This window comes from Gadus macrocephalus, chromosome 14 (assembly GCF_031168955.1).
Source record: "Gadus macrocephalus chromosome 14, ASM3116895v1".
Classification (NCBI taxonomy): Eukaryota; Metazoa; Chordata; class Actinopteri; order Gadiformes; family Gadidae; genus Gadus; species Gadus macrocephalus.
In genome coordinates, this window is record NC_082395.1 from 8,636,717 (window position 1) to 8,661,581 (window position 24,865).

The 24,865-nt window shown below is 44.9% G+C and overlaps 1 protein-coding gene across 1 annotated transcript; it reads right to left on the minus strand.

Annotated features, from left to right (window-relative positions):
• Positions 1–437: 437 nt before the first annotated feature.
• Positions 438–24,743, minus strand: dhx38 (DEAH (Asp-Glu-Ala-His) box polypeptide 38). Its single transcript, XM_060071874.1, has 27 exons — positions 24,470–24,743; positions 23,897–24,225; positions 23,258–23,463; positions 22,926–23,078; positions 22,458–22,626; positions 21,565–21,683; positions 21,407–21,483; positions 21,161–21,316; positions 20,173–20,334; positions 19,372–19,479; positions 18,941–19,068; positions 18,658–18,795; positions 17,969–18,155; positions 16,598–16,783; positions 13,597–13,737; positions 13,118–13,228; positions 10,843–10,959; positions 10,296–10,403; positions 9,838–9,950; positions 8,266–8,474; positions 6,668–6,822; positions 5,699–5,854; positions 4,246–4,380; positions 3,843–3,968; positions 3,634–3,729; positions 3,370–3,494; positions 438–1,512 (listed from the first exon to the last, which is right to left on the minus strand). Exons 2-27 carry the CDS (start codon positions 24,220–24,222, stop codon positions 1,431–1,433), a joined length of 3,789 nt encoding a protein of 1,262 aa, XP_059927857.1. The 5' UTR covers positions 24,223–24,225; positions 24,470–24,743; the 3' UTR covers positions 438–1,430.
• Positions 24,744–24,865: the final 122 nt, after the last annotated feature.

The window sequence follows — 24,865 nt, forward strand, 5'->3', positions numbered from 1 at the left end:
ATTACCTGGAAACTTTTATGCTCGGCCTGCAAGCAAAGGGAAGGTGGAGAACGTTGGTAAAAGCGGACAAGATGGTGAAGGACACTGCTTCGTCGGACACGGCGGGTTATCCATCAGAAGTCTAATTAAAAAGTGTCAATTCATCTTTGGGTGATCCGTCCCCAGTTTAATATTGTCGAGCTGTAGCAAGTAATTGAATTATAGGCGTGTGGCCGAGTGTAAAAACCTGATACCTGTCAAGAAGAGCTAAATTAATTATAGCTCAAATCACGCCTATAATGAACTGCCCTCAGAAGCACATCTTAGTTGGGCTTCATTTCTCCCTCAAAGTCAAAGTGTTAACACAGCCCTGAGCAATGGCCTTTCATAAACATTATACCGTGTCTACATACATGCGTTAACACCAACAAGGACAAGAACTTCAATACCAAATGAAACACTAGCAAAAATAGTGTTTATTACTTTAAAAAGAAGTTGCAATACAAATCATATTGAATTGACTGACCACTACTGTAAGACACATAAGCACAGAACATGTCAACCCCCCTACACCCTCCCAAAAAAAAACATGTCCAGCGCATAGATGGCGATAATGAAAAACACTAACTTTTTGAAGGTCTACAATAGGCACCCATACTGTACCAACACAAACTTGCCAATTGTCATTAAAAAATTATAAATAAAAATAAGATTTGTTCACAAAGGAATAGTGAAGAGAACACTGATGAGGCAGCATACATTACCAACACAGGTAATTAAACTGAAAAATTACAAGTTTAATCCAACATGTATTGATCAAGGTGGATGTTACAATGCTGAGGCAAGGTTAATAGAGAGACCGAGAAAGATCAATTTTGTAAGCTTTTGTGTTTGTATAGGGGTTGGGGGGTTGTCTTACAATAACTATTCTGAAGACACTCATGCTCCGAGTACGGTTTGAATAGTGCTTCAGTTGGTTGAGGAGCACTTCATAATGACACGCACACACACACACACATGCTGTTCAGCCCACAACACACAACACAGTAGAGTGGGGTCGGCCCAATGATGCAGTATGGGAGATTGATCTCGAGTGTGAGAGGAAAGCTGCAGAAATAGCCACAAGACCAGCAATCACAGGGACACAAAGACGCAAATTACAACAATGAAATTGGATCATTTGCAAAATGGTCATTGCAAGGTACTCTAAGATATTGAATTGTGGATAAAAACATAATTCTTCTTTTAATCCTTTATAAGCAATCAGAGCTGTTAAAAAAAAAAATTGCATTGTATTCTGTCACTGACATGGCTGACGGTTGATGCATTGTGATGGAGCTCAACGGCAGGTAGACCCGGGGAACCTTATACAAGTTCTCCCTCTAGTGGCCTCTAATGGAACTGCAGTGGTGTCCGTAATGAAGCGAGGTGTGCCTGTCGCTTTTTTCCCCTTACAGACCGAAGCGCGCCGGCGTGCGTCTGGGCGTCATGGGTGCCTCTTCTTTTCGTCCTGGGGTGAGGATTTTCACCGACCTGTGGTGTGCAACGATACAATGTCAGCATAGGCCTGTCAGCGATGGCAATGGAGGACTGCCTGCTTCACTGGATATTATACGTTCCCATTGAGAAACCAAGCAGCTCGTACAACTCCCCTTACAGATGAGGCCAGCAGAAGCTCTAGCTTAAAGGCCACAATATATTTAATAGTATATGGAAAATAGTGGATTTGCGACCCAAGCGCTGCATTGGGTTTCTATTCTATAGCTTCTATTGCTGCAATGTGTGAAGGGTGCTCAGTAAAAACAGGAAAATCGTCTGCTCCCTGGCCCTCAAAGCACCGCTGCCTGCGATTGGTCAACAATACCACAGAAATGATGACGCTAGTATCTGGGATCCATAAACATTTAGGGTTCTGTGAAATCAGTGTCCTACTCTTGGTTTCATTGAATATGAACCAGTTCCAAGCAAGCTGGCTAACGTTGCGAGGGATGCTGTGATTCGGTATGACTGCAAGGCGACCAGGAGACGGAAGGAAACTGAACAGCGGCGTCGCTAAAACCAACAACGCACACATCACTGATGCCGATTTGGGTCAATTTTGTGGCATGTATACGAGGGGGCCTTCAGAGGCGGATAGAATGAGGCTTCAGGTGGGGGGGGGGTTGGGGGGGTTTAGCAGTCGGCTGGAGGGGAAATTAAAAAGGGCCTGTTCGTTGGGGTCTTCGCTGCAGATTGGTGGCTGGTGGGATCCGTAGCCCGACGCCGGTGACAGTACAATCTATCATCTTTAATTACAGCAACGCCACGACACCCCAGCATCTTTCGCACCCACAAGTAGCAATTACAGCCAATCCATCTGCCCCCCCTCCCCCCAACCCCACCAACGCAGCCACCACCCCTTCCTTCCCCCGACGTCACGTAGAAACCTTCCTTTGGTACTCCTTTCTGGGAACGTTTGTTCTTTCAAGACAAGAAAGCCAATTATTTTATAATATGGATGGATGGTTGAATAGAATGAAAGAGGGGGGACCCAGGATTTCTCGGTTTGCCAGCGTGTCTGGTGGGCAGCTCTAGAAGGACTCGGGCTTTATTAAGTCTTAAAAAATGTGGACACTGGGGGGCGCACCGGCATGAACAATAACATTAACAACAACCCCTCCTTATCCCGCCCATACCCAACCCTCCATCCCCCCCCCCCCCCCATGATGTGGCTATTCTCTGACATATCGGTCACACAAACACGGAGGGAGATAAATCGACTGATTAATTAAAAAATAATTGTGCTTTTTACAACCTTATTTCTCTTTCTGTGAGGCTTAAGGATGGGGTGTGAAATTATGATTTTCTTTTTTCTTTTTTTTAACCAGGGTTGTAATTTGAAAATGAACGCCGCCTTCGCCGGCCGCGCCGCGGTTTAAATTGCTGCAGTAATGGAGGTCAGCCAGGAGTCAATATTATTTCTTTTTGTCTCGTCTGAAGGGATCAGAGGTGAGAAAAGCTCATCATGCAGAGTGAGAGAGGAGCAGTAGAGAGAGAGAGGAGAAGGCCGGGAGAAGAGCGAGGGACAGAGAGAGAGAGAGAGAGAGAGAGCGCGCGAGAGTGAGCAGAAGAGCGAGTGAGCAAGAGCTAAAGCGCGAGCGAGAGAAGGGCGGTGTGGAGGGGTTAAGGACATGCAGCCAGGTAAATTGAACAGTCTTAAATGCAAACAAAGCGGCAGGCCGTTTTCCAAAATGGCTTTTATAGCGCGATGTTCGTCCTAGTGCATCCGGTCTATTATGTGGTTATCCGATACCGTGACGTCCATTGCATTCGGCCTTTCATTCCGTTTCCCTACGTTAGTCCTGTTAAGGCCCTTTGTAACCTCTGGTTGTACGAATAAAGCTACGTTACCGAACGCTGCCGGTGTTGGTGCTCTTCTTCTCCTGCTCCTCCCGGCGCGAGCGGAGCTGCTCCTCAGCCATCGACATCTCCTCCTCCATGATGGTGATCTCCTCCTTGGCCCGCCGACGGTTCTCCTGCAAGTCCACAGAGAGGCAAAGGGGAGGAGGAGGAGGAGAGCAAATATTACGATTTGGATGTTTTCCTGTTTGGATCGATCTACCAACTTCCACAGCGTGTGAAGAGCAGCTCGTTTGGCGTTCTTCTGCTTCTTACCCCACGGCTCTTGCCGGCGTGTTTGATGCTGTAGAACATGGGCCCCAGCTCCGCCAGCCACTCCCCGTCCACTGCGGTCACACACTGCATGTACTCCTACGGGGGGGGGGGGACCGTGCAAATCATGTTTAGAGGACAGCCACAGAAACCTGAACACATGAAATAGGTTTGCTGTTGTTTCGATGGGGTGGTAAGCGGTTGTGCGTTACCTTGGTGGTCATGACCAGCTCGTGGTAGGTGATGTAGTCTGGTGTGTAGCCCATCCCAAACAGAGAGCTGGTGGGGTGGAGGTGGCACGGCATGCCGGTCCTCACGTTGACATACTCTCCGATACCCTAACCAAAACAGCCAACCGTTGATTAAATACACATTGACTAGCCAATTGGCTCAAGCTAGTGTAGGGCAACCATGAAAGTGCATTGTTCATGCATGTTTTTAAGGTTAGAGTCAAGCCAGCATGGTTCTCAGGGCTAATTTACAAACCGGGATACATCTCTCCAGAGACTCTGGAGAGATGTTTGTTTGGATTTGTGAGCCCGGGCTTTAAATGGAGAACCCGGGCAACGATTTAGAACCCGGACTTGCTGCCAATGATCCAGACATATCCAGTACCTTCAGCTTGGCCGCCTGATGGAAGTAGGCAGCGCAGATGCACTTCCTGATGATGTCCCAGTCGGAGCCGCAGGACATGAGGTTCATCTTCTGCTGCACCATGATGTCCTTCAGCTGAGAGCGTACCTCACGCACCTAATACAGGCAACAAGGAACGATTAGTATTCTTTAATACCTAGAGAACAACACCAAGCCTTAGATCGCAGGGATGTTTGGTACCACAGTGATGGGACGCAAAATCCAATAGATTGGGTTCAAATCAGGTGATCTGGTGCTTCTTCTTGACCAAAATTTCAGAATAACCAAGCGACCAGTTGTTGTAATACTGTAATATTGTGAGAGAGCACTGAGGTGGCGATTTGGAATCTGCGTCGCATAGTTAGAAGCCTTCTAATAAGTGGAGTTTGAAAAGTGAGAGGCAGGCTTTAAAAGCCCCCATCAAACAGTAAATTGCATATATATTTTGCAGTCATGGTTTTATCCAATATCTGCCTTGTTATACTTCAGCCAAACAAGATGGATGTTGTGATGGCGTATGATGTATGCAGACTCAAGGCACTTATAGCCTAAATACTTTGAAGGGAGCAGGAAGGAATTATGCAGATAAACAAAAGGAGTTAATATATATGACCATATCACACCTGTTCTAGCGTCTCTACATTGGCTTCCCGTTTGTTTTAGGATTGATTTTAAGATTTTGTTGATTACTTTTAAGGCTTTACATGACTTGGCCCCAGCTTATATCTCAGAGCTTTTAGTCCCCTATGTGCCGTCTCTAGTCTGAGGTCCTCAAGCAGTAGACTGCTGTTCCTTCCAGTGTCCAGGCTCCAGACTAAAGGGGACAGAGCTTTCTCCATACGGGCACCGAAGCTCTGGAACGACTTGCCTGAGGAAATTAGGTTGACTGAGTCACTGGCCATCTTTAAATCTCTCCTCAAAATCCCCTTTTATCTGAGAGCTTTTCCAGATTTCATTTTAGCCTGCCTTTGTTTTTATTCCTGTCTGTCATCCTTTTGTTTTGATATGGCTCATTATTGTCTGTATATCACGTATGCATTTTATGCTTTGTTCTAATTGTGCTTTTATTTGTTCAGCACTTTGTAAATGTGTTTTGAAAAGTGCTATATAAATAAATTGTATTATTATTAATAATATGAAAAATATGAAAGATAAGATTTGAGTATGGCACTCGAAAAAGTTTTACACAAATCTAGCACGCCAGTGACCGATACCAGTACCTTTACAAAAACAACAACCTGGTTTGCATCAGAGCAAAACTCCCTTGCGCTCCACGGTTGTTTGACCTATAGGTCATTCATTGGTATTTCCATTGAATCTGGCGTAGGCTTTTGGTGGCTTAATTGGTGCTTCGGCCCCCCCCTTTAACACGGTTAGTAGGATTAGGGGAAAACGCAAGGTGAGCAGCAAAGGACGCGGTATGCGGTAGGCTGACCTTGCGCATTGCCTTGGTGTGGATGAAGTGATCGTTGCACCAGACGCTGGAGTAGTTGTTGTTCTTCCACTGCGTGTACACGTTGAGGTAGGTGAGGTGATCGCTCTCGGGCACCGCAAACTTCTCCCTGACCTGGTCGCTCTCCTCCTCGCGACCCTGCAGGGAGAGGGCGGGAACACGTGGGGGGGGGGGGGGGGGGGGGGTTAGAGTTCAGGTACCACGACCCTCCGTCAGGCTCCGATCAATTCTGTATTGATCACTCGTCCAAGGAGCCTCCTGGATGCCGGAAAAAGGTCACTTCTTTCCTGACGTACCGCTTGTGACATCCTCTCCCTCTGCTCAGATAAAGGGGTACTCTCAAGGGCAGTGGTGCACAAACAGTTTGCTTTGAGGCGGGACTAGTTGTGCCGTGACATTTTGTGGGATTGAATGCATAATCCTGACATGGCTTACTCATAATAGGTAAATATTTGATGCGTATAGCAGTTGCCTGTTGAAATTGTTATGAACCTGTAGTTATTTGAAATGCTGCTGTGTTTGAAATAATTGAGAGAAATGCTAAGAACCTAGTATATAATCCTGGATATAATGTGTGGGACATTTTTCATAATCATGCCCTACAATTATAAAAAGGAGTGTGCTTTCAATTTACAGTTGGCATCATGGCGTTGCTTTGCCAAAAAAGGGTTGGTAACAACTGCTCTAGCAAGCAATCGACACTGTTTACGAGGTAAATAGACAAAGTTACATATTTACATGTCGTTTAAATGTTTGTCTGTTTGCCAGCCAACAAAGTCTGTGGCCTTGGCTTATTTATTTTTTCCCCACCTTAAAGTACAGCCAAAGCCATCACGTCGAGTTCATGCAGTATTAAAACGCTTTCAATTTGACTCGTGTGATATGACAAGCTAATATCAGACCCCCAATACCGTAGCGTCTACCGGTTGCAGGCGGGCTGTTCAGCAGTACCTTGGGTCTGTAGAAAATGGCGGGCACCGACAGCATGGAGACGATGATGAGGATGTCTGCACTGCAGCCCATGTCGCAGGACACGATCAGCATCTTGGACAGCGCCGGGTCCAGGGGAAACTCCACCATCAGACGACCCGTCGGAGTCAGGCCACCTGGGGACAACAGCGTTGCAGCGTCAAAACACACAACTCCCCACAAAGGCGCTCTCGCACACACGCTTTTCATATTAAAAATAATCTTGTCCGATTATTTTGCCATTAAGAAGATGCTCTTATCTGAAGCCACTTGCCATGCAGTGACACTTATTTACATTGTTTTCATTAAAGCTGGGTTAGAACATTGTCATATGTTTCAATATTTGTATATATAACAATGAATAAATCAAATGCCCATGTAAAAAAAAGTAACCCCACACATCTGTGGCAGGCCTGTAATAAGCCAGTACAACAATTTCATCCCGTCTCTCAACCTGTGCAAAATTTCGCCTGCATTCATTGCGCATGACTAGTCTCCCAGATGGCAGACCTGTCGCTAAAGGGGCCGACACAACGCCCAGACTCAAACCAACGGCCAACTGCCTTTATCCTACCACTCCATTGCCTCTCCTCTGACAGAAAAAGTTGCATTGAAACACACCGCAAAGACTGCCAACTACACAGTTGCGTGTACGTTCTGTGCTTGCTTGAGATGCAGGCGCTAGTCTCGTGGTGCTAGTTTGACCCTCCCACGCACAGTGCTGATTCTGTGCTAGCAGCACACAACCAGCGATTCAGCGTAATCAGCATCAGTGTGCTAGCGAATCAGAGACAGTGTGCTAGCAGCACACGACCAATCAACAGTATCTGATGCCTCAAATCGTCACCGGCCAACTCTCTCAGACTTTGCATAAATCAGACCAGACACCATCCAGGCGGTTCCAAAAGCCTCCAACACAGCTGGCCCACGGTTGGGCTAGTGTGTCGCAGCCTTAAAGCTAGCAAGCTAGTCACGTGTTTTGGGGGAGTGGCTTTGGAGGGAGGGCTGAAGGATAGAGTGGGATATCTTGGGTTGGATTCTTCCAAAATCCAGGTTACCCACTTCTTGCTCAATAGATGCCTGCTGCCATTGTATAGAATCTGCTGTAAGCATTAGCAGGATTGTATGGAAAGAGAGTAAACTGCTGGCAGTTATGCATATCTTAAATCGAGGAAAAGGGGGTGGTGAGACATGGCTACAAAATAAACGTCAATTGAAATGGTGAGAAGTAGGCTTAATAGGCTTAAGGGAGGAAAGAGGAGTAGAGAGAGGAAGAGCCGACAGTTGGGCTCAGGTGGGCATTTCAGAGATAATCTGCTGTTAACACACCAGCCGGGGAATCATCAGAACTACCCCCCCCCCCCCATCATAGTAGCCCACCAAAATCCCCCGGAATCTGGCAAGGATGAGCCAGATGAGTTCCCCCGGCAGCAAAATCTAAATTATGATCCGTGTTCACCAGGCAATTACTTCACTGGCTCCAGCATGACTTAAACTCCTGTTTGCATGATTTGTGCCATGAATTTCCTACAGGGAAACATTCTTTGAAGGCATTGGTACCATCATTAACATTCACCCACCTGTGTTGTCCAGGGCGCCCAGGATCCACAGCTGGTACATGGAGTTCAGCATGTTGTCCTCTGGGGGTGGGTCCATGAAGTGGAAGAGCAGCAGGTCCTGCACGCCCAGGGACTTGAGCAGCAGCACCACGTTGGCCAGGTTGGTCCTCTGGATCTCCGGTATGGTGGTGGTCAGCATCTCGTTCTTATAGGCGCTCTGCGTGTACAGCCTGTGCAGGAAGAGCGAGACAGACGTTCATTACTGGATACATTCTGGACAGGTGGGGGATTTGTTGGATGGAAACACACTTGTGAGTGTTGCCCGCAATTCTGATTGAACTATAATACATGATGAGATGCCTGGAGTTTTTGTGGAAAGTGGATTAGCTGGGGTTTCATTTGCCATCATGAAATTATAGATCAACTTCGTGGGACTAATACACACCTTGCCTGGATTTGGAAGGGAAACTTTGTGTGCACACTCTAAACAGCACTAGAAAACACAGTGCTTCTATTAGCAAGCCTCAAACCCTCTTGAGAATCCTCCACAGTTTACTTTAATATCTCAAACAGGCTTTGTTGTAGTAATTTAAATTGTGGGCTTATTAAATATGATGTATATTATATGAAACCGGAGAGTTTGTGTGGGCCACAGCTTTAGAAATCAATTCTTCAAGCAGAGAATATTTCACATTTAGCTAAACCAAACAGCATGGCACAGAATTTATAGCTGGAGGGCAAGTGAATTGGGGGGAAGATTAAAACAGATTGTATATGCATGGCTGGATATGCAAGTGCATGGCCACGCTAGATCATTTGCAAGGCAAAAGGTGCGTTTGCATACGTCAATATCTGTCTTTACAAGAGTTACAGCAAAGGAGGAAGAGAGCCATGCATATCCTCTTGACAGCAGGGGCTTTTTGGGCAAATTCTTCCCGTGGTAAACAAAGTTAAACTGCATGAAATCCTGGGGAGATTAGGACTCTGGGGGCCTCCTCGCGGACTGTCTTGAAAGCATGACTGTCACGCATCAGAGGTTCAAAACATCAGAAGAAAAGGCTGTGCTGTCAAAGGATGGAAACACCACAACACTATTGGCCACAAACCTAACACATAATACACATATGACTTATGATTAGATTTCCTGCATTGGATGTCGAAGAGCTATGAACTGGGACTATTCAATACACTCTGCAGGAATCCTAGAAGAGAAGTGCGAGACTGTAATTGCTATCCAGTTCCACATCCGTGCCCATCCAGGTGATCTGACTGTCGTTAATCAAAATGTAGAACCTCATAAAATAAGAGATCCTTTCAACATAAATCATTTGGTTGAACATTACCCTCAACTAGCATTAAAAACCATTATGAATTAAATCCTCCCACTAAAGCTTGTAATTTCAACGTGATAATGTTATGCAATTTCACCTACTCAGAAACCTTCAACAAAAACATTTTTGTTCAACGTTGATTCACGGTGCATAATTTGATGCTACTCCCTTTGAAAATGTCATGAAAAGGACCAAACAGTAATCAAGCATGTTTCAGGTGCATGTGGTGCGTGGGATGTACCACCCACCCACCAACACCCACCGATAGCACTGCCCGGGCCCGGTCCTGCCAGCACGACCCGATCGCTGGTTAGCGTTAGCCTGGCTAATGGGGTACACCTGCAGGGCATCCATTCCAATGCGCGGGTTGAACACCTGGGAAATGTGACACAATGAGTCAGACTCAACAACACAGGAAAAGCACAGCACTGAATCTAACCGATAACACTGAACAGCTCTTCTGACTTATGGAATCTAAACGCCGAAGTGCTACTGTTATTAATGTTTGTGGCGGTGGCGTGCTAACACTATACGCTCTTCAGCAGAATAGCCAAAACAAAAAGTCTTTCTGACAGAGGACATGGGCAACGTATGCTCAAGTGAAGCCAGGAGAGACGGTTATCATGGTATAAATCACACTGTCATAGTCATTTAAGACTTAAAGGCGGATGCTAGGTTGAAGCCATTAACGGTATGAAGACAAAATAAATGGAGCATTACCTTGAGTTTACAGTAGCCTGCGTCCACCACGAACATGATGCCATCCACGGTCAGCGAGGTCTCAGCAATGTTGGTGGCAACGATGCACTTTCTCACCCCATCCGGAGCCTGTAGGCAAGGACACAAATAATGCTCTTGGTGTGGGTCGGGATAGGTTAGTGAAGATTCACTGCATGCGATAATGTTTACCGGTAGTTTAAAACAATTGAACATACACTGGAAACTTGATTCACTTAGACACTGATTTACAAATAATGGTCCATAAGGTATGGTTTCCATACTGTAGCATAAACTATCAATAATTGGGTTACTTAACTGATGAGTTTTTCAAAATTTCTACTACTCTCAACACACACACACACACACACACACACACACACACACACACACACACACACACACACACACACACACACACACACACACACACACACACACACACACACACACACACACACACACACACACACACACCTTGTGTTTTTTTATGCACGTTATTAAAATACAGTTGATTGGTCAAAAGCACGAGGGTGTGGCAATAAGGCACCTTCTGGAAGATCTTGGCTTGGAGGTCTGAGGGCAGCTGGGAATAGATGGGCAGCACGGCCAGGGCAGGAGCACTGTCCAGGGCCTCCAGACGCTCCAGGATCTGGTCCGACGTCACCTGCATGAACATGGACACACGCAGTCCACCACTGATCAACCACCGCTCTACTTTAGAGCACGCGTATAATCTATTATACAACGGGTGGCTTAAATCCAGCGATCTGATTGGTTCCTAACTGTTGTATGATGAGCATATACATAACTGCTATGACGCCCAATCATTTTGTGGAAGTTTGCATATCACTCCGCGCCTGGAAGTAAAAACGGTTATTTTGTTGTTTTTTGTCGATCATGTTGTTTGCATGTTGAATGATGGAGAGGGTGTAAATGTTGTAACTCCGGGAGTGAGCAAGACGATGGAGAGACAAACTAAAGCTTAGGCACACGGTGAGTGAACTGCTCCATAGGATAAATTGCCGGCGAACCGCTCTAGCCGAGCCTTCTCTTGGAGGGACGCTTAAGTGTGTTGCATAGCGACCGTCGTGCATTTTGAAGGCAGCCTGAAGGGGGTCGCCGGCCCTCCGCTGCGCGTCGGGCCGAACAACGCCCCTTAACAGTGGTATAATGTGCACATACCACAGCCTGTCGTGAGCTATTGCTTAAATGACTAGGATCAACACGCTTGGTGGTGTTGAATACATTTAACAGAACCTTAATCTGAATTTCACAGCATGCGGCGATCGTGCCTTTAAAAATTGCTTTTAGGTATTTATCGTTCCGGGGCGGCTCCCTTGTAAACAAACCTCCAATTCAGTTTAGGGAGGTCAAGTTCTGGTAGGTTATCTGGTAGGTCGATATGCACTTGCTCAACCCAATTCTCATTGGTCGGACAATTGTTGGTGATCCTTTGTACGGAAAAAAGCGCTTCTTAACCCATTATATTATATTGGGAGGGAGAAATGCAGACTAATGAATTTAATTTCAGAGTGATGTGCAAGCATGTGTTATTTATTAATAAAAATAATGTTTACGGCTCTGTACTTTCCATTTTAATAATCATATGGTTTAATAACCTATAAGCCTTAAAAAACAGAAGGTCAAAACAGCCCCGTTTTCACAACTCTGAACTCACCCAACTTAAGTTGTAAATTACTGAACATTTATTTTCTCCAAACTAATGAAAATATGTCAGAGGTCGTCGTTGTGGCGGCACTTTATTAAAAAAGGAAGCCAAAAAGTATGCAGGCATATCATCTGAAAACGGTAGGCCTTTTTTATCATGCCTGCGATGCTCCATCAACTTTTGTGTTTAACGCTCGATAGGCTTGAATGTGAACCTATCAGAACTGGCACCTTAGCACGAAATCCATTGGGACCCATTATATTAAACACAGAGCAAAACCTCAAATTGAATCTTCCCACGCGTGTTGTCGACTACGCAACGTGGCAATCCGTGGCTCGTCTGGTGTGCGACCCGCTCTACATGATCGAAGCTCTGCCGTAACCGAGTTGGACTCAGACCAAGAGCGGATCTGAAACCCACTGACTTTCTATAAACAGCACTCAAGTGATGTTTATGCTAGCAGGTTAATTAAGAGATAACGTGAATATATATTTTTTGGTCGAATTTTATTTGGCCAAGACTTTCTTTGGTTGACTCCAGCCCTAGTTTCAATGAGCAGAGGATAGGTGTGTCGCATAAACACTGAATCAGCAGGTACTCAGCAAATATTTACCAAATCAGAGTAACGGTAAATATTTGAAGTCTGAATTTAGATATAGCCTTTGAATCTCTTTCGTTTCATATTTCTTTTTACTAATCAAGGTGTTGGAGGCGGGAAGCAGATAGTGGCAAGCACAAACTCACCCAGCAGAAGCAAACTGTAAAAATATGTGTTGGGATCAAAATCAACACCTTGTAGACTGGCCACTGTAGAAATGCACTTATTTAAATCCCCTTCCTAAAGCCTCAGCCAGGTTGTCCTCGGTAGAATATCTCTGACTAATCAGGAAACAAAGTGTACAGAAGAGCACAGAGCCAAAGAACCTGGCCGTATAGCCAGAAGTTCTGCTTTAACCGACAGGACTGCTGAATCAGAGATTAATCAGCAGATGACTGGCTGGTCACCATATCAGCCAATCCGAGGTTCTGTGTGTAATATGTTGCAACTGTAGAGAGCAATCCCAAACCAATGCAATCCATGTACAAATGGTGTTGTGGTTCAGCCCTCCCTTAAGATTAGTAGCAGCAGAGTGGAAGCAGTGAGAGCGCTCACCTCAATGTCCTCCTGACCAGGCATGAAGATGAGGATGTCTCCCACCATCCCACTTAGGTGGACCTGCAGGGCTTGTTTCACCGCTGCCTCAACATAGTCCTCTTGAGGAGTCTGCACAAAAAACAATACACAAAATATGATTAAAAAGAGAAATCACATGACAATGACTTGGAAACCAAGATTCAACAGGAACTCTGAACAGCTAGACGGGCCAAACTATCAGCACAGATCTATGCACATGGAGGTCTCTTTTAGAACATATAAAGGAGAAATAGATATTTGTGGTACATCTTGCTCTGCATTTAGTTATGCTTACAGAAATTAGACTTTATTTTTGAGGAAAGAAATTACACAAAATAAAAATGTAACACTAAAATAGGATTTCGACTGGCATTACATTATTTATGCGTTTAGGAATATATAACGGAACATCCATGACGGCTCCGATCGATGTGCTGAGGTCAACAGACACAGCGTACCTTGCTGAACAGGACGTCCACTGGAAAGGTTCTACCCGGAATGTGGAAAATGGGAACGTTGCCGAAGAATGCTGCAAATTTATCGGAGTCCATGGTTGCAGAGGTGACGATGAGCTTCAAGTCTGACCGCCTCGCAACCACCTTTAGAAAGGATAGAACAGAGAGGAAAGCCCCTGAAGTATGAACAAGAGCTATGAAATAGCTCTCAGAGGAAAGACATATGTTTTATTTAGCATTTGACCCAACATTAGTAGCATTAAACCATCACTAGCTGCAGCTTTAGCAGCATTTGAACCATCACTAGGAGCATTTGACCATCACTAGCTGTAGCACTAGGAGCATTAAGGTACGGCCACACTGAACGCGTTACGCACCTTAGAGGCGTAGAAGATCAGCATTTTTGCATAGGGAACCATTGGTTTGGGCGCATACTATAGATGCGTTACACGCGCTAAAGCAGTGCGTTAGGCACGTTAGACGCACCTAAATAACACGCCCAACGCACCTACGCGCGGAGTTAAAAAAATTGAACTTTTTACACTCCTACGCGTGACGCTTAGCCACGATAGCCAATCAGCGTTGAGCTTGACCCGATGCCACTGGCAGAGAGACAGAGGACGCACAGAAGCAGAAAGAACATGGACGACCAAGTCATCGATTCAGTGTGTGCTGAAACGATGAGGAGGTGGTGAAACTCACCCAGCTGTGAGCGCCTACCGAGTTTAGATTCTCTGCCCAGGCCGATATTTCCCACCACTATCCTCGGGCCGGGTCGGACCGGGCCTTTGATCGAGCGTTAGTTTTAAATCATTGCTTTATTGGCCTAATCTGAGAAGAAATCTATGCCATAAACAGAAATATTATAGGCCTTTATTACACGGGTCTTCTCAATGCCGTGGAACGCTCCGTTCACTTTCATGGGTAGTAGCCCGACAACTTGTCAACCCCAGCGTCTTCGGTTGCTAAGCGACGTCAACGTCTTTGGTGGACTATTTCTCTGCTCATCAACACTACAACTGCTGGTAACGAATAAATTGTAAAAAAAAAAAAACACCATGTGAAGTTATTATTTCGTTTTGGCAAGTAGCCGTGTAATAAGTGGGATTATTTTCGATAATGACCGACGTTCTATTCATTATCCCTTACATATATATTTAGCAGAGTAGGCCTTGGTAACAAATGTGTACAAAGTTACACATGTATTAAAAAAAAATTTGGGTTGAAATGAGTAGGGCCGGGCCGATTTTCTGGGTCCGATCTAAGCTCTGTCATACACCCAAACACGGCGGCGTTTGGGTTTCCAACTCTCCTCGAACTCCCACAACAAATACAGCGCAGCGATGGTCTCAGCCATGTTTGTGGAGCAAAAGAAAAGTAGCGGGGGAGAATATGTTTTGGGCGGGCTCGTTGAACCACTTTTGTGACACACAATGATCAAGCATCAGGTTAGGCAGGTTAGTTCAGTGTGGCCGTACCTTGAGGCCCATCACTAGCTGCAGCACTAGCAGCATTAGCCCATCACTAGCTGCAGCACTAGTAGCATTAGCCCATCACTAGCTGCAGCACTGGGAGCATTAGCCCATCACTAGCTGCAGCACTAGCAGCATTAGCCCATCACTAGCTGCAGCACTAGTAGCATTAGCCCATCACTAGCTGCAGCACTGGGAGCATTAGCCCATCACTAGCTGCAGCACTAGCAGCATTAGCCCATCACTAGCTGCAGCACTAGTAGCATTAGCCCATCACTAGCTGCAGCACTAGTAGCATTAGCCCATCACTAGCTGCAGCACTAGCCCATCACTAGCTGCAGCACTAGTAGCATTAGCCCATCACTAGCTGCAGCACTAGCAGCATTAGCCCATCACTAGCTGCAGCACTGGGAGCATTAGACCATCACTAGCTGCAGCACTAGTAGCACTAGCCCATCACTAGCTGCAGCACTAGTAGCATTAGCCCATCACTAGCTGCAGCACTAGTAGCATTAGACCATCACTAGCTGCAGCACTAGTAGCATTAGCCCATCACTAGCTGCAGCACTAGCCCATCACTAGCTGCAGCACTAGCCCATCACTAGCTGCAGCACTAGTAGCATTAGCCCATCACTAGCTGCAGCACTAGTAGCATTAGCCCATCACTAGCTGCAGCACTAGCCCATCACTAGCTGCAGCACTAGTAGCATTAGCCCATCACTAGCTGCAGCACTAGCAGCATTAGCCCATCACTATCTGCAGCACTGGGAGCATTAGACCATCACTAGCTGCAGCACTAGTAGCATTAGCCCATCACTAGCTGCAGCACTAGCCCATCACTAGCTGCAGCACTGGGAGCATCAGACCATCACTAGCTGCAGCACTAGTAGCATCAAACCATCACTAGCTGCAGCACTAGTAGCATTAGCCCATCACTAGCTGCAGCACTAGTAGCATTAGCCCATCACTAGCTGCAGCACTAGTAGCATCAGACCATCACTAGCTGCAGCACTAGTAGCATTAGCCCATCACTAGCTGCAGCACTAGTAGCATTAGCCCATCACTAGCTGCAGCACTAGTAGCATTAGCCCATCACTAGCTGCAGCACTAGTAGCATTAGCCCATCACTAGCTGCAGCACTAGTAGCATTAGCCCATCACTAGCTGCAGCACTAGCAGCATTAGCCCATCACTAGCTGCAGCACTAGCAGCATTAGCCCATCACTAGCTGCAGCACTGGGAGCAGTAGACCATCACTAGCTGCAGCACTGGGAGCAGTGGGTGCCCGGGGACTCACTCCAGGTCTACTGCTGGTGCCTTGGTCAAGTGCACAGGCAGGAGTAGGAACCCAACATGTGCATCCTGCTGTATTCAAAGTTAACATGGTACAAAATGCTCAAGGAAACCAAAAGAATGTGGGGCGGATTTCTGCATATTCCAAGTATGCATATATTTTCAATGCAACACTAACTAACTACTAAACTAACTATAAAAAAAAAAAAGCACCAGAAGTGCTCGGCCCCAGGGTCTGACCTCGCGGAGCAGGCCAAACAGCACGTCGGTGTTGAGGGAGCGCTCGTGGGCCTCGTCCATGATGACGGCGCTGTAGTGGTCCAGGTCCGACTCCCTCAGAGACTCCCTCAGCAGGATGCCGTCCGTCATGTACTTGATCACCGTCTTCTCGGACGTGCAGTCCTCGAAGCGGATCGCGTAGCCCACCTGCAGGGCAAAGGGAGGAACACCTTCGGGGTTAGCCACGACGATTGAGCTGGTTTGGTTGAAAGGCCGAACGAGGAAAGTATGGTGTGTCAGTTCGCTTAGGTTTGAGTAGAACCAGCACGGGTTCATTTCTGATAAGATGACATGAAATGTTTTATTCATACATAAATTAGACATTATGTCCCAGGGCTGTCTGCTTTATATAACATGATTTTCCCTTCCCATAAGCAGACAATGCTATTTTAAATGTGTCCACTTGGTGTCAGTGTAACACAGAGTGTAACTACAAATGATCTACCTAAAAGGACAATCATAACTGAATATAAATGTATCTTCTCCAAATTACTTTCTTTGTGTGGATTCTGCCTAAGAGCATTTAGTGTGGCTGTGCCTGCCACAAATATATAAACAATACCAGTAGCGCTATGGTCTAGGGATAAGGCCTTGTGTAAACTTCTTCAATTCAGTTGTTTTCGTCCACTAACGCCGTAATGAGGTGAATTGATTCTGAAATTAAGCGGTAATGCATTTCCCTTAATAACGTTGGTGGTGACAGCGCACTTGCGCTAAATGCTCTTCGGGAGAATCCACACAAGAAAGTAATTAACCATTGGTAATGGTAACAGAAATTTAACTGAAGCAAAGAGACTTTTAAATAAATCTGTCTCACTTCGTCGCATAGCTTATATCTTACACAGACTCGTCATACACACAGACCATGTTGTATCAGGACATCCCTGAATTCCTTTTATATATTTTAATAATATAGCACGTAAATCAGTCAACAACTAAAAACTGACACACTAATCCTCACAAATTCATCCATACTTAAAGTGCACTTTTGATATTGTGTGCAATCTTTCAATTGAGCGTATCGTATATCTTGCTGATTGTATGCTTTTCTTGGGTTTTGAGTTTGATCAAATGAACATCTGCCAATGGCAGATAGATTTGACCATTTAGCAGGTTAAAAAAAAATACATATAAAACGATTGCAGGTAAAAAGACATATTTCTAAAAGTCAATGAGTGTGTGTCTGACAATCAAGAAGTTTGCCCATATCATCTGAGTCATCACTGAAACAGTCAAAACATGTTGCGTTGGAATAACATGGCTTCTTCCATTCCAGGCCCATTGGAAAACAGGGAACCCTATGTGATGTCTTATACTAGTGCAAGGCCTCACCTCCGCTCCTAGGTTGCTGGATGTCTCCTCGCTGACTCTCTTGGCCACGCTCATGGCGGCCACCCTGCGAGGCTGGGTGCAGCCCACCATACCGTAGCTGGTGTAGCCGTCCTCGTGCAGATACTGGGTCAGTTGCGTGGTCTTGCCACTCCCCGTCTCCCCAACCACGATCACAATGCTGTTGTCCCTGCAGAGAGTAAAAGCGAAAGTGAGTGAGTGAGTTGCACCAAACCCCTGCACAAACGATGTGTGTGTCAATCAACAATCTTTTGTATTCCAGTCAGTATTATCCAATTCATTGTGTTTCATGTTATTTATCTTTTTCTTTCAAAAAAGAAATTAAAACAGGTTCATTCCAATAACAAAAAATGACTACAAAATCGCTGCAGAGTTGCGGCTAAGGTTCTTGCCAGTACCAACTATGCGGCCATGGGCATGCATCTAGTGGAACAGCCACATATAGTTAAATATCGACATGCCTGCAACCACACTAGGTATCCAAATTATCTATCAATATGTCGTTGTGCCGTTCTGAGTTTTTATTATATCTCTGTACGTAGCAGGAGACAAATCATGAATTATAAGAAAAAATAAAATTTTACTACTTAACTTTTGTCATGTGGATATCATCAAAAATAACTCACAGCCATTTATCGATCCACCAACATGCAGCCGGTGTTTATCATTACCTGATGATATTTAGAAGTTGTTGTCTGCAAGCAAAGATGGGCAGGTACTGCCTTTGCTCCAACAGGGTTTTATTCTTGGCAAAATGACTGCTCGCCTCGCTTTTGTCTTTCATGTGATCTGCAAATTTCTGCTCAGCTCTGCGAAGACACAACATGGACGAAACACCAACAGCATTGAACGACATGACACGTGTAGACATTCATCCAAACAGCTGCAGTTGAAGAACTTTTTAGGACATAAAGAATGTAAGAAGTATGTACGAGAGAACAAGTTATGGCTCACCTGTAGTCTACCTTGCCGTCCTCGCCTACTGGCTTGTCTGCTGGAGTCCCATCACTCTCCTCAGTCTTCTTGACGCCCATGATGTCTCCCAGCTTGGTTCCAGCCAGCTCCCAGTGCTTATGCTGCGCCTGGAGACCAAAACACACTTTTAGACCTTTTGCCTCCTTAGGAGTGTGAAATGTTGGAAAAATATATAAAGACCCAAAACCATCACATCAAAACCAATGCAGTGCATTTCAGCTTCAAATGTTCACAAGAAATGATGCGTTGCGGTGGGAATACTGAAAAATTTAACTGTATTGTCTCCACACTTTAAGACGACTAATTTGTTCAAGTTGACATCTGCATCCTTTTTAAAGCTTATTTCCAATTATGTTAATAAAATAAACAAATATGCCTGGTTACAGACGCTCTCATAGGATCTTTCTTGCCTTCTTGCGTTCCTTCTGCTCACGATGTTTACGGACGAGCTGGCTGCCCTTACGAGAGATGATGGCCATGTCAGATGTAGGGTCTTTTACAGGGATAACTGGTTCCGGCTGAAACACACAAGGATTACAATTACAATTACGCACAATGACGCATTTATCCAAAGCGACTTACATCGGTTAATACACAAATTGACACACTGACGGCAGAGTCAACCATGCAAGGCGACAGCCAGCTCGTCAGGAGCAGTTGGGGTTAAGTGTCTTGCTCAGGGACACATCAACACTCAGCTAGGAGGAGCTGGGGATCGAACTAGCAACCTTTCGGTTACAAGACAACTGCTCTACCTCCTGAGCTAAGCCAACCACGAGCCTTCAGTGTCAATGATCTACATTACAATCTTCGAAAACCGCACATTTCCATTACATTGCAGTGTTTTACTCCATCATTAACATTTTTCCATTTAATATATACTACATTTCATAAGGGCATTCGGTTATGTTCATATAGTTTCGATCAAGATTCCTCTATGTAGATAGACTATAGTTCCTCCAGTACAATAAATGCACCTTTTTCCCCAATCCTGATTATTTAATTTATGGATGTTGCACATTGAATGCCAAATACGCATATAAAAACGTACCGACTGTACATTGTACATGAATTCAACCAAAAAAAAAAGCCTATGTAGACACATATTTTGGATTCTGCTAGTTTACTTTTTCTTCATATGTTTTCCACTCAGATTAATAAAGGCATTCAAAAGTATTAATAAACGTGTTGGATTATAAACACAAGTGTACCTGCTTGGTGAACACTATTCTCCCATCCAAGAAGGGGGGGACCAGGTTGTGGACAAGCAAGTGAACTTTGGCGGCGTTGTCTTCCTCAAAGTCGTCATCCACCTCCAGCCTCTGCACCACCCCGCTGGTCAGCATTCGATTCGTCTCCCAGCGCTCGTTATCCTGACAGGGCAGACAAACTGAGATTAGATTCTACTTTCAAATATCTAAGTACAATGAATTGGGATCTCTGCATTTACCCATCACAGGGAGCATAGTGGGGACATAGTCCAGGTCTACCCCTTGCAGGAATATCACCCCAATATAGAAACCGCTGCACTCCGAGGAACCGCACATGAGCAAACGCGCGTCCCAGTTGGGTTTGAACCAATGATCTTCTGGGTGTGATACTACAGTGCAAACCTTGTGCTGCCCCAAGGCATAATATGACACACAGGCACTCAGACGAATGCCCCAACTGCAGCACACTTCTCTGTACATTGATGACGAACCAACATTCAAACTACTAACCAGAGCAATCTATAAAACGAAACAGTTTTTGTTTTCTAGCAGTTTTGGCTTCTTTTATAGGCATATTGGTAGGGCTACAATGTTCTTAATAACTTAGTAAGCACTGTAGGGATTTTATTTGCCAACAAAGCTATTAAAAAGGCGCAGTAGGTAAGATTGAGGATCTATTATTTTAGTATTTTTTTTGACCACTCCCAGCTAATTTCTGACCCATTAGAGCATCTTCCCCATGATTGGTTCAGGGAATCTCTTTGTTTACAACCCTCGCATCTTACCTACAGCCCCTCTGAATGATTCGGATTCATCGTAAACAAACCAATTGATCTAGTAAGCTTCACTCTGGGGTCTAATGAACACCACTTCCTTGCCGTTATAATTTGTTTTTGGGAGTAGACTAAGTATCCCTGCAATCACAGCTTTCAATTATACTCTGACGTCATAGGTGATCGGTGACAGCCCTGTACCCATTGGCAGTTACCTCATTGATCTGCCGTCGCTGGGCAGATATTCGCTTCTGCGTCTGCTTCTGGAGGATCTGCTCCCTCTTCTTCACATAATCTTCAGAGGTAGCCGTCAGAGGGTTGTGGAACTCGTCGTAGCCTTCGTCCATCATGTACCAGTCTCGGTCGGCTTGCTGCCAATACATGTTTTCAATAGTGAGATAATTATATACATCATAGCTTAAATGGACCCAGAGGGGGAAATTGATTATTGACCCCCTTACCTTCTGGTCTTCCTCCCACTGTTCCTTTTCAGATTCATTGTCAAACATGATTCCTTCCTGTCCCTCTCCCTTTTTCCCTGAAACAAAGATAGAGAGGCTGTCAGACAGATTCAAACCTACAGGTGAACATAAATAACATTGGGTTTGTTGAATTATACCTTTTCCTTGAGACAGACGAGGTGTAGAGCCTAAATGCTTCCTATCGTTGGCCCACTCGTTATACTTGTAGGAGGGGGTTGGCAGTGGTGTGTCATCGGGGTAACGACCTCTGACCGATCTATGGAGAAAGCAGGATTCAGGGTATCTGCAGGTTTCAGCAAGTCAAATTTAAGACTTTTTAAGACCTTTTTAATGCCACCTTGAATGAAATTTAAGGCCTAACACACGATGGTGGGGGGGATCCCGCTGTATTATAACCCAAGCATAGCATGCGTCACCTACCCATTGTCGCAGACTAGCTAGCAAGCACGCAGATAATCGTTTATATATGCAGTTAGCAAGAAAGAAGCCTCTCTACATGTCCTTCCTGAAAAGTCCCACAAGAAAAAAGAATGCCCCGACAAATTTAAGACCTTGAGTTACAGTATTTAAGACCAGCATATGAAATTTGTAACGAATTTAAGACTTTCAAGGCCTTCAATTTAGAAACATGAATTTAAGACTTTTTAAGGATGCGCCGACACCCTGTTATGACATGACCATTATTTTCTTGTTTTGATAATGTAGCGTTTCAATCAGTCTACCCCGCCTGTATATATCGTTTAATTTTTTTTTTTTTCACATACATAAACTGTAATACTCGTATTGTGTTTAAAGACTTAAAATTTGGTGTAGCCTTTGCAGTTGTATTTTTTTTAATCTAGAATTCCATTACTGTCCTGTAATCTCCACTGCGACAGCCACATTTTCATCTGGGATTCATAAAGTTTACTCGTATCTTATCGAAATGCAAAACACTGAAAAAAAAGACAAAATTGGTGAACAGAGATAAAGACGGTAACAGTAGATAAGCTATCGCATATGTGGAGGAAACCGTTGGGTGGTGGGCTACCTGTCCCTGCGCTCGCTGTCCCTGACAGAGCGCTGGCTGCGCTCTGAGCGGTCGGAACCTTCTCGGTTGGAGGGAGCGGGAGACGGAGATTCCCACTGGGAAGAGTGCTTTGAGCTGGAGTAACCGCTGTCGTCTTCCTCCCAGTTGGACCGGGATGGTGTGAAGGAATCTGAACGTGTAAAAGGGTAAAGCATGACGTTATTGCAGAAGCTATTGGTTTTATCACACGCTGAATGTTCTAGAAAGTGGACATTTTAGGACGTTATGTATACAGGCTACTCTTATCCCAGAGATGAGGTTTAGCGGACACATGCTACTGCATTAGGTCTGTCGAAAACCATCTGGACAGGAGCTTGGTATGCAGGAAGGCACAGACACAACTCAAAGACAACAGGTCTTTCCATTGCACCATGCCACCGTTACAATGCCATCCGGATAAAGAAATTAGCTCAGACAAAAATAAAGTACCTCTTGGACGTTGTTTGGGTGTGGGTGGCTCATCCCTCTTACTCCCTCGGCTGAGACGGTCAGACCAGCCCTCTCTCTGGGAGCGTTCGCTCCTCTCTCCACGTTCTGAGCGGCCACTGCTGCTCCCATGGTTGTGGCTACGTTCCCGCTCGTCTGAAATAGGGAAATACCATTCACAATTGACCTTTTAATTAATAAAAAGTACTCAAAGTAGTAAATTAGAGACATTTACCATCCAACGACTATCTTTCTACTACTGATCAACATTAAAACATGAAAAAAATAAAAAACACAAATGTACAAATAGTTGATGCAACGAGGGGGTCTATCACCTCGTTCATTCCGTCTGTCCAGGTGTTTGTCTTTGCCCCTCTCTCGTTCAGGTTCTTGATCACTGTTTTTGTCCTCTTTGGAGGAAGCATGGACTCCATGTTCACGTCTCTCTTTCTCCCTCTGCAGGTGTTTCTGGCGGAACTCTTCGCTCACACCACCAGGGTTGGATGGTGTTTCAGAGCCGGTCACGCGATACTTGCGAATGCTGATGGAATAAGACATTAACAATTTGTTTATAATCTATAGGTCCTTTGCATGAAAAGTGATTTTTTTTTTTATTTAAACAGTAAAGATCAGACGAAATGTTTAGCCAAACATGGACTTGTTGTGGACTTTAACACGAGCAGTAAAAAGTATGTTACATTCTAATTGGGCTGCTTCTAACCCAGAATGTAGGGCAAAATGCACGTTCTTCTACCTCACTGGTATCATCAATCTAAATATGGCATTGGCCATAAAGTACCATTCATAACTGTTCATTATTACACCTGTAACCGCAGATGTACGAAGTATATGTTTGAGCAGTACCATCATATCTAGGATATTAAGCCATGGCAATATTGATAATTTACTATTACAACTAAATAATGTGGAAAAGGTGCGTTAAACGGTATTGGGATTTGAGTGTAGCCTCCTACCCCTCTTTCTTTATACTAGTGTCCTTGTTATCTTCTTCATCGTCAGATCCGGAATCACTTTTCCCTTCTTCCCAGTCTGTGTAGGAGGTAACCTTGGATTTTTTATTCGTCCTGTCATCACCAGCTGAATCGAATGACTCCTTGCCCTCGCGCTCTTTTCTCTTCTGAGCTGCTAGAAGATCCAGGCCCAGGAGAGAGGTGCGTGGAGTGGGGGCCCGGAAAACATGAGGCTCGGCAGCCGCACTCTTCTTCTTTATGATCAGTCCGCCAACTTGAGCCGTTACATCACTGCCTTCAAGCCTGTGCATCGACACATCATCATCCATTATCTGAGGAAAAATAAATAATGCCGTGTGTTAATAATGGATTCATACTATTTTAGCCTCATCTATTTTGGTGCATCTGAATCTTGTTTTGGGAGCCTGCGTGGAAGGCGAAAATGAGTTGCACTGTTAAATATAACCATACTAGCTCTACAGAACTGGCCGTATATTTGGTATTTTCTACGTTGACGAAACATAATATGAGGTATTTAAAGCCTAATAACATGTGATACGATGAACATTTTCATACCTCTATCGGCTAGCTAACTCCGGATAGCAGGACCGATGAGCAGGCGGCTGTTGTGATTAGCGCCTGTTAGCGGTCCACGCAGTTGCATAAACGACCGGATCCCAATTCCGACAACTGGTCACCAATATATTACAAAATAAATCCAATAAAATGTGAGCATGAGATTAAATCAGTATATTACATCAGAAAATGGGTAGCACAGAGCACGTATATGTTTACATCCACGACGGCTGCCATTGCAATCCCAGAATTCAACGACTTTGTGCTTCTTCTCTACTCTGAGGTTTTCAGTTGTACCATATAAGCGCACTACCGCCCCCTATCGGGATGTGCCCATTGAACTTCGGACGTCTTCTAGATTCATACGTTCAATAGAAAATCCAATAATTTCTGAAT